Source organism: Bufo bufo, chromosome 6 (assembly GCF_905171765.1).
Source record: "Bufo bufo chromosome 6, aBufBuf1.1, whole genome shotgun sequence".
Classification (NCBI taxonomy): domain Eukaryota; kingdom Metazoa; phylum Chordata; class Amphibia; order Anura; family Bufonidae; genus Bufo; species Bufo bufo.
This window is the reverse complement of record NC_053394.1, coordinates 425,434,234-425,447,994: the sequence shown is the minus strand read 5'-3', so window position 1 is coordinate 425,447,994 and position 13,761 is coordinate 425,434,234. Positions and strand designations below refer to the sequence as shown.

General features: G+C 46.5%; 1 protein-coding gene across 1 annotated transcript in view; it reads right to left on the bottom strand.

Moving 5' to 3' along the window:
• USP43 (ubiquitin specific peptidase 43) overlaps positions 1-12,681 on the bottom strand; it is a 38,661-nt gene extending 25,980 nt beyond the window's left edge. Inside the window, 1 exon segment of the mRNA XM_040437529.1 lies at positions 11,799-12,681. Within this exon segment, the coding sequence (XP_040293463.1) occupies positions 11,799-12,404 (606 nt within the window). The 5' untranslated portion in view covers positions 12,405-12,681.
• Positions 12,682-13,761: the final 1,080 nt, after the last annotated feature.

The following is a 13,761-nucleotide window of genomic DNA, read 5'->3' as shown; positions in this document are numbered from 1 at the left end:
ATACTCCCCACAGCATGGTCCCAGGCCTCCCCCTGTATACAGGACACAACCCCCACAGCATGGTCCCAGTCCTCCTCCTCCCTGTATACAGGACACAGCCCCCACAGCATGGTCCCAGTCCTCCTCCTCCCTGTATACAGGACACGCCCCCCACAGCATGGTCCCAGTCCTCCTCCTCCCTGTATACAGGACACAGCCCCCACAGCATGGTCCCAGGCCTCCTCCCTGTATACAGGACACACCCCCCACAGCATGGTCCCAGTCCTCCTCCTCCCTGTATACAGGACACGCCCCCCACAGCATGGTCCCAGTCCTCCTCCTCCCTGTATACAGGACACGCCCCCCCACAGCATGGTCCCAGTCCTCCTCCCTGTATACAGGACACGCCCCCCACAGCATGGTCCCAGTCCTCCTCCTCCCTGTATACAGGACACAGCCCCCACAGCATGGTCCCAGTCCTCCTCCTCCCTGTATACAGGACACAGCCCCCACAGCATGGTCCCAGTCCTCCTCCTCCCTGTATACAGGACACAGCCCCCAGAGCATGGTCCCAGTCCTCCTCCTCCCTGTATACAGGACACAGCCCCCACAGCATGGTCCCAGTCCTCCTCCTCCCTGTATACAGGACACGCCCCCCACAGCATGGTCCCAGTCCTCCTCCTCCCTGTATACAGGACACAGCCCCCACAGCATGGTCCCAGTCCTCCTCCTCCCTGTATACAGGACACAGCCCCCACAGCATGGTCCCAGTCCTCCTCCTCCCTGTATACAGGACACGCCCCCCACAGCATGGTCCCAGTCCTCCTCCTCCCTGTATACAGGACACAGCCCCCACAGCATGGTCCCAGTCCTCCTCCTCCCTGTATACAGGACACAGCCCCCACAGCATGGTCCCAGTCCTCCTCCTCCCTGTATACAGGACACAGCCCCCACAGCATGGTCCCAGTCCTCCTCCTCCCTGTATACAGGACACGCCCCCCACAGCATGGCCCCAGTCCTCCTCTTCCCTGTATACATGACATATAGTCCCCGCAGCATAGTCCCAATCCCCTTCCCTGTATACAGGACACAGCCCCCACAGCATGGTCCCAGTCCTCCTCCTCCCTGTATACAGGACACAGCCCCCACAGCATGGTCCCAGTCCTCCTCCTCCCTGTATACAGGACACAGCCCCCACAGCATGGTCCCAGTCCTCCTCCTCCCTGTATACAGGACACAGCCCCCACAGCATGGTCCCAGTCCTCCTCCTCCCTGTATACAGGACACAGCCCCCACAGCATGGTCCCAGTCCTCCTCCTCCCTGTATACAGGACACATCGCCCACAGCATGGTCCCAGTCCTCCTCCTCCCTGTATACAGGACACAGCCCCCACAGCATGGTCCCAGGCCTCCTCCTCCCTGTATACAGGACACAGCCCCCACAGCATGGTACAGTCCTCCTATACAGGACACATCGCCCACAGCATGGTACAGTCCTCCGCTTCCTTGTATACATGACATATAGTCCCTGCAGCATAGTCCCAATCCCCTTCCCTGTATACAGGATGCTACAATGATAGGTCACTAGAGGACGGCTAGGAAGGTAAATATAGACACAGCATGTCCCTGACATCCTCCAAACATGTCACCGCTCACCTAGAGACACTCGTAGAGAACATGTATGTGTATGCATGACAGGCTCCAGGGACAGTGTATCTAAGTAATGTGTGATGCTGTCTGCTGAGGCGACGTGTCTATGCCTATCATGTGTGATACTGTCTGCGGAGCTGAGTATGAAATCCTATTGTGTGTGATACTGTCTGCTAAATTGTGTATCTAAGTCGATCATGTGTGATACTATGGACTGAACTGTGTATCTAATCCTATCATGTGCGATACTGTCTGCTGACTTGTGTATCTAATCCTATCATGTGTGATACAGTATACTGTGCTGTGTATCCAATCCTGCCATGTGTGATAATGTCTGCTGAGCTCTGTATCTAATCCTATCATGTGTGATACAGTCTGTGGAGCTGTGTATCTAATCCTGCCATGTGTGATACAGTCTGCTGAGCTGAGTAGGTGGTGACACATGGCATGGCTGCAGTAAACACCCTGTGCGCCATCGTTTCCTCCTCTGGCAGGCTGCCCTCCTGGTTAGACCAGTTCACTGCTCTCAACATATACAGGAGATCCCCAGGTTATACCAGCATGGTCCATATCACTATATACAAGAAGATGTATAACTTATACTAGCTGTACATATATAATTATATATAGGAGATACCCAGGTTATACAGCATGGTCCATATCACTATATACAAGAAGATGTATAACTTATACCAGCTGTACATATATAATTATATACAGGAGATACCCAGGTTATACCAGCATGGTCCATATCACTATATACAAGAAGATGTATAACTTATACCAGCTGTACATATATAATTATATACAGGAGATGCCCAGGTTATACCAGCAGGCTCCATATCACTATATACAAGAAGATGTATAACTTATACCAGCTGTACGTATATAATTATATACAGGAGATACCCAGGTTATACCAGCATGGTCCATATCACTATATACAAGAAGATGTATAACTTATACCAGCTGTACATATATAATTATATACAGGATATACCCAGGTTATACCAGCATGGTCCATATCACTATATACAAGAAGATGTATAACTTATACCAGCTGTACGTATATAATTATATACAGGAGATGCCCAGGTTATACCAGCATGGTCCATATCACTATATACAAGAAGATGTATAACTTATACCAGCTGTACATATATAATTATATACAGGAGATACCCAGGTTATACCAGCAAGGTCCATATCACTATATACAAGAAGATGTATAACTTATACCAGCTGTACATATATAATTATATACAGGAGATACCCAGGTTATACCAGCATGGTCCATATCACTATATACAAGAAGATGTATAACTTATACCAGCTGTACATATATAATTATATACAGGAGATGCTCAGGTTATACCAGCATGGTCCATATCACTATATACAAGAAGATGTATAACTTATACCAGCTGTACATATATAATTATATACAGGAGATACCCAGGTTATATCAGCATGCTCCATATCACTGTATACAAGAAGATGTATAACTTATACCAGCTGTACATATATAATTATATACAGGAGATGCCCAGGTTATACCAGCATGGTCCATATCACTATATACAAGAAGATGTATAACTTATACCAGCTGTATATATATAATTATATACAGGAGATACCCAGGTTATACCAACATGGTCCATATCACTATATACAAGAAAAAGTATAACTTATACCAGGTGTACGTATATAATTATATACAGGAGATGTCCAGGTTATACCAGCATGGTCCATATCACTATATACAAGAAGATGTATATCTTATACCAGCTGTACATATATAATTATATACAGGAGATACCCAGGTTATACCAGCATGGTCCATATCACTATATACAAGAAGATGTATAACTTTTACCAGCTGTACATATATAATTATATACAGGAGATACCCAGGTTATACCAGCATGGTCCATATCACTGTATACAAGAAGATGTATAACTTATACCAGCTGTACATATATAATTATATACAGGAGATGCCCAGGTTATACCAGCATGGTCCATATCACTATATACAAGAAGATGTATAACTTATACCAGCTGTACATATATAATTATATAGAGGAGATACCCAGGTTATACCAGCATGCTCCATATCACTGTATACAAGAAGATGTATAACTTATACCAGCTGTACATATATAATTATATACAGGAGATACCCAGGTTATACCAGCATGGTCCATATCACTATATACAAGAAGATGTATAACTTATACCAGCTGTACATGTATAATTATATACAGGAGATGCCCAGGTTATACCAGCATGGTCCATATCACTGTATACAAGAAGATGTATAACTTATACCAGCTGTACATATATAATTATATACAGGAGATGCCCAGGTTATACCAGCATGCTCCATATCACTATATACAAGAAGATGTATATCTTATACCAGCTGTACATATATAAATATATACAGGGAAATGCCCAGGTTATACCAGCATGCTCCATATCACTATATACAAGAAGATGTATAACTTATACCAGCTGTACATATATAATTATATACAGGAGATGCCCAGGTTATACCAGCATGGTCCATATCACTATATACAAGAAGATGTATAACTTATACCAGCTGTACATATATAATTATATACAGGAGATGCCCAGGTTATACCAGCATGGTCCATATCACTATGTATAGGAAGGTGATATATGAGGTGACGGATACGTCCTGCCCACATTGCCTCCTCCTGTTGTTCTCTACATTCCGCACATAAGTGACATTTCTAGATATATTTAGCCCCTTGAGAAGACCTCTGATTAGGCCTCATGCACATGACCGTAGTTTTGGTCCGCATCCCAGCTGCATTTTTTTGCGGCTCGTGTGCGGACCAATTTACTTCAATGGGGCCGCAAAAGATGCAGACTGCACTCCATGTGCTGTCCGCACTCCATCAGTTGCTCCGTTCCGTGGCCCCGCAAAAAATAAAATAGAACATGTCCTATTGTAGTCTGTTTTGCGTACAAGAATAGGCATTTCTATTTTGGGTGCCTGTTCCAATCCGCAAAATGCGGAACGCACACAGGCAGCATCCGTGTTTTGTGGACCATAAAACACAGCACAGTCGTGTGCATGAGGCCTAATCAGCATGTGCAGTCGTAGCCTCATTTTATATTGACTATGACTCCCATCATGCCCCTTAATCTTGGGGAGCTTTCCATGACCTCATTGTCGCCCCCTGCTGGGCTATCAAGAAGAGTGGAGGAAGGGAAGTGACAACTGCTCTGTGCACATTTCTGGCTCATAAAAGGGATTGTCACTTTCCAAGTCAAATTTCATCACTTATTTATTCCTATAGCATTGTATGTGGTAAATGGCGCCATTGTCAGGTGCAGCAGGTAGGATGTAAACATGTGCGCAGGAACAAGGAGCATTGTCTCCCTGCATCGCCTCAGGGGTGAACGAGGGGCCAAAGCACTCCATTCCCATGACGCAAGAGCAGAGAGCCTGGCACGATACCCGTCCTCCATTACCAAGTCCCACACATTCCAAACCGGTGTGTCAAGTGCAGCCAGGAGCCAAGTGTGAATACCCGAGCAGCGAGGTACAAAGTAAGTGTATGGTAGTGAGGGAAAGAGCACTGTCAGAGGGACAGTGCACACAGTGATGTCACAGCACAAGGATAGCGCACACAGTGATGTCACAGTACAGGATAATGTACACAGTGATGTCACAGTACAGGGATAATGTACACAGTGATGTCACAGTACAGGATAATGTACACAGTGCTGTCACAGTACAGGGATAATGTACACAGTGATGTCAGAGCACAGGGACAGCGCACACAGTGATGTCACAGCACAAGGATAGCGCACACAGTGATGTCACAGTACAGGGATAATGTACACAGTGATGTCACAGCACAAGGATAGCACACACAGTGATGTCACAGTACAAGGATAATGTACACAGTGATGTCACAGTACAGGATAATGCACACAGTGATGTCACAGTACAGGGATAATGTACTCAGTGATGTCACAGTACAGGGATAATGTACACAGTGATGTCACAGTACAGGATAATGTACACCGTGATGTCACAGTACAGGATAATGTACACAGTGACGTCACAGTACAGGATAATGTACACAGTGATGTCACAGTACAGGGATAATGTACACAGTGATGTCACAGTACAGGATAATGTACACAGTGATGTCACAGTACAGGTATAATGTACACAGTGATGTCAGAGCACAGGGACAGTGCACACAGTGATGTCACAGCACAAGGATAGCGCACACAGTGATGTCACAGTACAGGATAATGTACACAGTGCTGTCACAGTACAGGGATAATGTACACAGTGATGTCAGAGCACAGGGACAGCGCACACAGTGATGTCACAGCACAAGGATAGCGCACACAGTGATGTCACAGTACAGGGATAATGTACACAGTGATGTCACAGCACAAGGATAGCGCACACAGTGATGTCACAGTACAGGATAATGTACACAGTGCTGTCACAGTACAGGATAATGCACACAGTGATGTCAGAGCACAGGGACAGCGCACACAGTGATGTCACAGCACAAGGATAGCGCAGACAGTGATGTCACAGTACAGGATAATGCACACAGTGATGTCACAGTACAGGATAATGTACACAGTGATGTCACAGTACAGGATAATACACACAGTGATGTCACAGTACAGGATAATACACACAGTGATGTCAGTACTGGGATAATGTACACAGTGATGTCAGAGCACAGGGATAATGTACACAGTGATGTCAGAGCACAGGGATAATGTACACAGTGATGTCACAGTACAGGATAATGCACACAGTGATGTCACAGTACAGGATAATGCACACAGTGATGTCACAGTACAGGATAGGGCACACAGTGATGTCACAGTACAGGATAATGTACACAGTGCTGTCACAGTACAGGATAATGCACACAGTGATGTCAGAGCACAGGGACAGCGCACACAGTGATGTCACAGCACAAGGATAGCGCAGACAGTGATGTCACAGTACAGGATAATGCACACAGTGATGTCACAGTACAGGATAATGTACACAGTGATGTCACAGTACAGGATAATTCACACAGTGATGTCACAGTACAGGGATAATGTACTCAGTGATGTCACAGCACAGGATAATACACACAGTGATGTCACAGTACAGGATAATACACACAGTGATGTCAGTACTGGGATAATGTACACAGTGATGTCAGAGCACAGGGATAATGTACACAGTGATGTCACAGTACAGGATAATGTACACAGTGATGTCACAGTACAGGATAATGCACACAGTGATGTCACAGTACAGGATAATGTACACAGTGATGTCACAGTACAGGATAATGTACACAGTGATGTCACAGTACAGGATAATACACACAGTGATGTCACAGTACAGGAATAATGTACACAGTGATGTCAGTACAGGATAATGTACACAGTGATGTCACAGTACAGGGATAATGTACACAGTGATGTCACAGTACAGAATAATGTACACAGTGATGTCACAGCACAAGGATAGCGCACACAGTGATGTCACAGTACAAGGATAATGCACACAGTGATGTCACAGTACAGGATAATGTACACAGTGATGTCACAGTACAGGATAATGTACACAGTGATGTCACAGTACAGGGTAATGTACTCAGTGATGTCACAGTACAGGATAATACACACAGTGATGTCACAGTACAGGATAATGTACACAGTGATGTCACAGTACAGGTATAATGTACACAGTGATGTCACAGCACAGGATAATATACACAGTGATGTCACAGCACAAGGATAGCGCACACAGTGATGTCACAGTACAAGGATAATGTACACAGTGATGTCACAGTACAGGATAATGCACACAGTGATGTCACAGTACAGGGATAATGTACTCAGTGATGTCACAGTACAGGATAATGTACACAGTGATGTCACAGCACAGGAATAATGTACACAGTGATGTCACAGTACAGGATAATGTACACCGTGATGTCACAGTACAGGATAATGTACACAGTGATGTCACAGTACAGGATAATGTACACAGTGATGTCACAGTACAGGATAATGTACACAGTGATCTCACAGAACAGGTATAATGTACACAGTGATGTCACAGTACAAGGATAATGTACACAGTGACGTCACAGTACAGGTATAATGTACACAGTGATGTCACAGTACAAGGATAATGTACACAGTGATGTCACAGTACAGGATAATACACACAGTGATGTCACAGTACAGGATAATGTACACAGTGATGTCACAGTACAGGTATAATGTACACAGTGATGTCACAGTACAGGATAATACACACAGTGATGTCACAGTACAGGATAATGTACACAGTGATGTCACAGTACAGGTATAATGTACACAGTGATGTCACAGTACAGGATAATGTACACAGTGATGTCACAGTACAGGATTATGTACACAGTGATGTCACAGAATACGTGATATCGCAGCATGTGGCGTAAAAAAGTCCCGGATTATGGCGCATGGATCATTTGTATGGGAGCTCTGAAAATAGCCAAGCGTTGTGCATGGAGCGGTTGCCGCGGTGTGCTGTGCTGCGCATTCATTTCAATAGGACTTCCATAAACAGAGGTGGGACCAGCACCTAGCGATATGAGCCCCATGTCCAAGATAGGACACCGCCCCCTTCCCCCCCCCCATCCTATTCTTGGAAACAAAAATGTTGCAAGATGTTTTTAAAAATGCACAAAGTATAAATCTTTGTATAAAATTGGCCCCCCCCCCCTTCCCCCCTCCCCTGGCTGTACGTCCACGTCAGACCACTTTCCTGTAGGATATTATTGCCCAGTAATTACCCTGCAGCCTGGAAACTCAGTTCAAAGGTTTATGTTACTGTGAGCGTCACCCACAAGACAGTCCAGCGACGACTGGAAAGGAGCCGTTACTGGGATTACACAGGTGCAATGTGGACAAACCAGTTCGGGAGTTCACCCGCGCCCTGTAGATGTGGCCGTGTACAGTGAACAGTCTATGTGTTTGTTCAGACAGGAGACGAGCCCTGGACAACAGGAAGCGGTGGACAGAGGTGGACCTGATGGACATCCCCAAACAATGCTGACAAACCCGTTTCCACTGTGTGGGGGTTGGGACCAGGGTCGGACTGGCCCACCAGAGGGCCCAAGCTCTAATACCATAGTAGGTCCCAAAGATCTATGGGGTCTATTTCTGTGATTTGAAACTTATTAAAAATTTCATTGATGATATGGGGTTTGGGTCTCAAGACTAATCTTCTCTGATGGGACCTTAGGAGACCCAGTCCGACCCAGTTTGGTACTGTACACAGGCACCACTAAATAGGCAACATTCCGGGTCACGTCTTCAACAGAAGTCTAGCCCGGGCCTATACAGCAGCCTGTGCACCGTTTGTGCCTTCCTGCAACATTGTCTTTCCACCATAATAACAGAGGGCTTCTCCATAAATCTGGTCATTAGAGGTCTCTCACCAATGAAGGACCCCAGGTCTCGTTCAATAGAAGAAGTTCTACCGTCATGTCCATATATACAGAATTAGCACCGAGATTTAGGAATGCATCCACCGTGCAGAAAACCAGGGGTGGTACAAAGGCGGTACAAGGGTGGTATAAAATACTGGTGCGGTGTAGTAGTACTGAGCTGGTACCTGCAGGGACCCCCCCACCCCCCTCCCATTCAGCAGCTGCCAGCTCAAGAATAGGATATGCCAGTGATATACTATACATGCCTGGCATCGCGCCCAGTTCGCATGCCCCCCTCCAGCGACAGAGGCTCTGTGCGCGATGAGACATCAGGTTACAGTGTCACAACCTTGCTATGGGGCAAACGAGTACATTAAGACAATAGATCATACAGAACAAAACAGAAAACACACCATCTTTAAAGGGTTTGTCAGGTCTGGTGGTCTCCATGAAGGAAGATTAAGACTGTTCATATGGGTGGCTTTACCCTATTCCTGCAGACGCCTGGCATTGAGATTATGAAGAAGACTTCTGGTAGCGATGTAACTTTTAGAGACAGATTGAAACGTAGTAACAAGTAGTTACAAAATAAGACAGACCATTTTGAGTGCCATGTGGGGCATGGACATAGCTTCCAGGGTAGCACCTATTGTGGGGCTCACCTCCACTCCCCATGGATGATGGAAGACACAGGGCATACGGTAGACTTCAATATCTTAAGCATTCAATGTCTTGCTGAAGGTGGTCATGGTGGAGTGAGTCTCCATTCATGGAACCCCACATCTACTTGCTACACCCTTAACTACGTGGTCCCATCTTACATGGTCACCTCTCCTCGGCTCAAGGAGGTGGCTACCGGGGCATGAGTCTCAAGTGTTGAGTGCCAGTAGGCACCAACAAGCCACTTTGCCCTGGTTAGGGCAAATACAGAAAACTAAACGTTTGCCCGGCTTACTCTGTCTCCAGCAGTTTGGAAATTTGAAGATCTAACCTTTAGGAAAGGCGACGTCTGATGACATCTCATTTCTAAAGGTCTGACATTCTTTACCGATTAATTTCTTAATGTACTTTTACAGGGGTTGGAGCTCAGATTGTCTGACACAGAGCTCCAAATCACCAGCATAGGTAAATCACAACATTCAGCCTGCCAGCGGCCACCACTAGGTGGAGCCCACTGAGAGCCATGGAAGTCAATAATAGAACAGTATGCAGTGGGCTCCCTGTAGTGGTGGCTGCAGGAAGATAGAACTTTATCATTCAGCTATGCAGGGGATTTGTTGCTGTGTATCAGAAAAAACGGACCTCACAGTACATATAGATGTTCTCAGGGCTGCCTATCGCCGTATCTGCTTTCCTTTGGCAGCGAGGAGGTTAAACACGTCCACGGAGGGACACTCTACACATCACGTACATCTCAGGCTGGGAAAGCCTCTCGCGGCTGATAAAAGGATCCTCTCCGGGGACGCAGAGGCTTTTAATTTAATTGTACGCAGCATTTTATCAATTGGATAATTCCCGTGCCTCCACTTTAAGCCAACACCTTAGATCGGTCACCTTGACGCTCATCCTGGGGGTGTAAATAGGGACATCATGGAGGCATTTCTGTAGGTAGGTCACCACGGGCAACGTTTACTGACTGTCCACTGTCCTATGTCTCAATTGGCTTCTAGTGGATGGTGGCCATTGCTCATCGTTGACCTACTGTACAGGAGCTGGCCACAATGTTCGATGGCCGCACAGACGGGCCATCGAAATTAAGTGGTCAGGGCACGGGATTAACCCTTAGTAGCCTAATTATTTAACGATGGCGAGCATTGGCATAGCTATAGGGAGTGTAGCACCCGGGCCCCGGTGCATGAGGGGCCCATCTGCCCTATAAGAAGAAACCAGGATTATAATTGGCACCTGGTAAGTTTGGGGGTGGGGGGCGATGACAGACCTTTTAGGTCAGTAAAATCATCATGGCTGCTCCATATCACACTGGGTGCTCCATATCTACCATGTTGTAAGGCCATATTCCAGGGATGGCCAACCTGAGGCTCTCCAGATGTTTCAAAACTACAACTCCCAGCATGCCCGAACTGCCAACAGCTATCAGCCTACAGCAGGGCATGGTGGGAATTGTAGTTTTACAACAGCTGGAGAGCCACAGGTTGGCCATGCCTGCCATATTCACATTGAATTCCTATGTCCGTTACGCAAAAAGATAGAACACGACCTATACTTGGCCACAAAATGCGGACCACGGACCCACTGAAGTCATTGGGTCTGCAAAAAATGTGGATGGGACAGGGGCGGCATTTTGCAGAGCAGCACAACCATGTAAAACACTTATCAGTCAGTAGATCACACAATCAAGATCCGACAACAGCTCCGGTCCTGGTCACGTGACCAAAACTAGCTAAAACAAACTAATGAGTGTTTGTGAAGTGTTAATCACCCGGTAGAACAAGAGAGCGTCTGTCTGTGAATGATAAGGTTATAATCGGTCAGCGATGACATCATCGCTCTGTAGATAATAAGTAATCCTTATTGCAGATGATTAACCGGTGATTAACCAGCATCTATAGGACCATATAGGACTATTCGTGAGGACAGGTATGAAAACTTGCTGGCAGTGAAGAGGTTAACCCAAGTAGTTGAACGTCATGAGAATTTGGCACTCACCTTAAACTCCGCAGAAAGTTGAGGGGTGTACTCAAAGGTCCATAGGCCTCTGACCAAGGTGGCCAACCTCTCAGTGACCTCCCCTCTTCCAACCAGTGAGTTCTCCTCTGTAGACCCCTTCTGAAGACCCTCATCCCCCTTAGTCCTGTTGAGTTCTGCCCTGAACTGCTCCATCCCCAGGTACTCCGCCAGGAGGTCAGTGTTACTCAAGCACTGGACCACAGCATTCATAAAGCAGGTGTTTCCATGGTTCTTCAGCCCCTGGACGCCAGGAACCTTGTCCTCTGAGCTCAAGGAAGACCTCTCCTGAGATTTGAGCATCACATGAGCTTTGCCCAGGTTATTGTTGCCGTCGCCTCCTTGGACAACTCTATAATCCTCATTTGCGGAGCCTTTGGCTTCTCCAGGGTAGGTTTTCTGCTTGAAGCCCCCATCATCATCCTCCACGTTCAAGTTGTTATGCTCTCCATCCACCAGGTGAGACAAATTACTCAAAGTTTTCAGGATCCTCTGCATGAAATTTCCCACAGACCTGAGGGACTTGCTCCTGAAGAGCTTCTTGGAGCCCTGGCTCTTGTCTTTGCTCTCCTTGTGTTGCTCCTCCATGTCTTCTTCTTCTTCACCTGGGAGTCTTGCAGACTCTACTCTACCTGCAGGGCTGTGCACAGGTTGACCAGGAAGAAGGAAGCAGGACTTCAATGTGGCTATTGCTGCAAGCCTGAATTACAGATCCAATCTCCCCATGACTGCGGGAAGGGGAAACCTGTCACCCCATAGAGGTGGACACGTCCTACCTGGCCGGGGCAGGTGTGTGACCATCCTGTCCTGGAGCTCAGCGGTGTCAGCTCTGCTGTGTGGATCTGCTGCCTGGGCTCTGCTCCACCTCCAGTCTAGGAATATTATTAGCTGGGCTTTACTTTCAGAAGGGAAGCAGTAGGAGGCAGGCAGACAGGTTTGTGCAGGGGGTGGGGGGAGCCTCTGCTGGTGACTACTGGAGAAGACAGCTTGACAAATTCCGCACACGCTGTGTCATTCGTCGCCTGAGCCTCCTAATCAGCTCCCAGATAATCTATGGACAAAAGAGGGATCAAGGCTTGATGGACAGGAGGTGCCATGTGTGAAGCTGTGCACAGGCCAGGGTCCCGCATACCGTGCGGATAAGGCCTTATTCAAACCGCCGTGTCCGATTTTGCACGAATAATGCCTCTTGCACACGACCGTATATTTTTTCTGTTTCCGTTCCGTTTTTTTTGCGGACCGTATACGGAACCATTCATTTCAAAGGGTCAGCAAAAAAAAAAAACGGAAGTTACTTCGTGTGCATTCCGTTTCCATATGTCCGTATTTCCGTTCCGCAAAAAAATAGAACATGTCCTATTATTGTCCGTATTAAAGACAAGGATAGGACTGTTCTATTAGGGGCCAGCTGTTCCGTAAAATACAGAATGCACACAGACGTCCTCCATATTTTTCGCGGATCCGTTTTTTGCAGACCGCAAAATACATACGGTCGTGTGCAAGAGGCCTAAATGGGGAAAAAATTATGCTTTCAGTCTGGTTTCTTTTCTCACTCCCATAGACTTGAACGGGCTATTCTGATCGGCAAAAAACGGACCAGGGGAGGAAAGCGCTGAGCTTCTCGGATCGGGCACACGGATCGGTGGGAAAAAAACGGATGTATGAATAGCCCCATAGACCTGTATGGGTGTGTATAGCACATGTAAGAAAAATACTTTAATAGATCCGTAAAGCAGGATCATGGGGAAAATGTTGCAAAGTATAAGGGCTCCTGCACACGACCGTATGTATTTTGCGGTCCGCAAAAATTGGATGACGTCTGTGTGCATTCAGTATTTTGCGGAACGGAACATCTGGCCCCTAATTGTCCGTAATGTGGACAATAATAGGACATGTTCTATTTTTTTTGCGGAAGGGACATATAGAAATGGAATGCATTTCCATT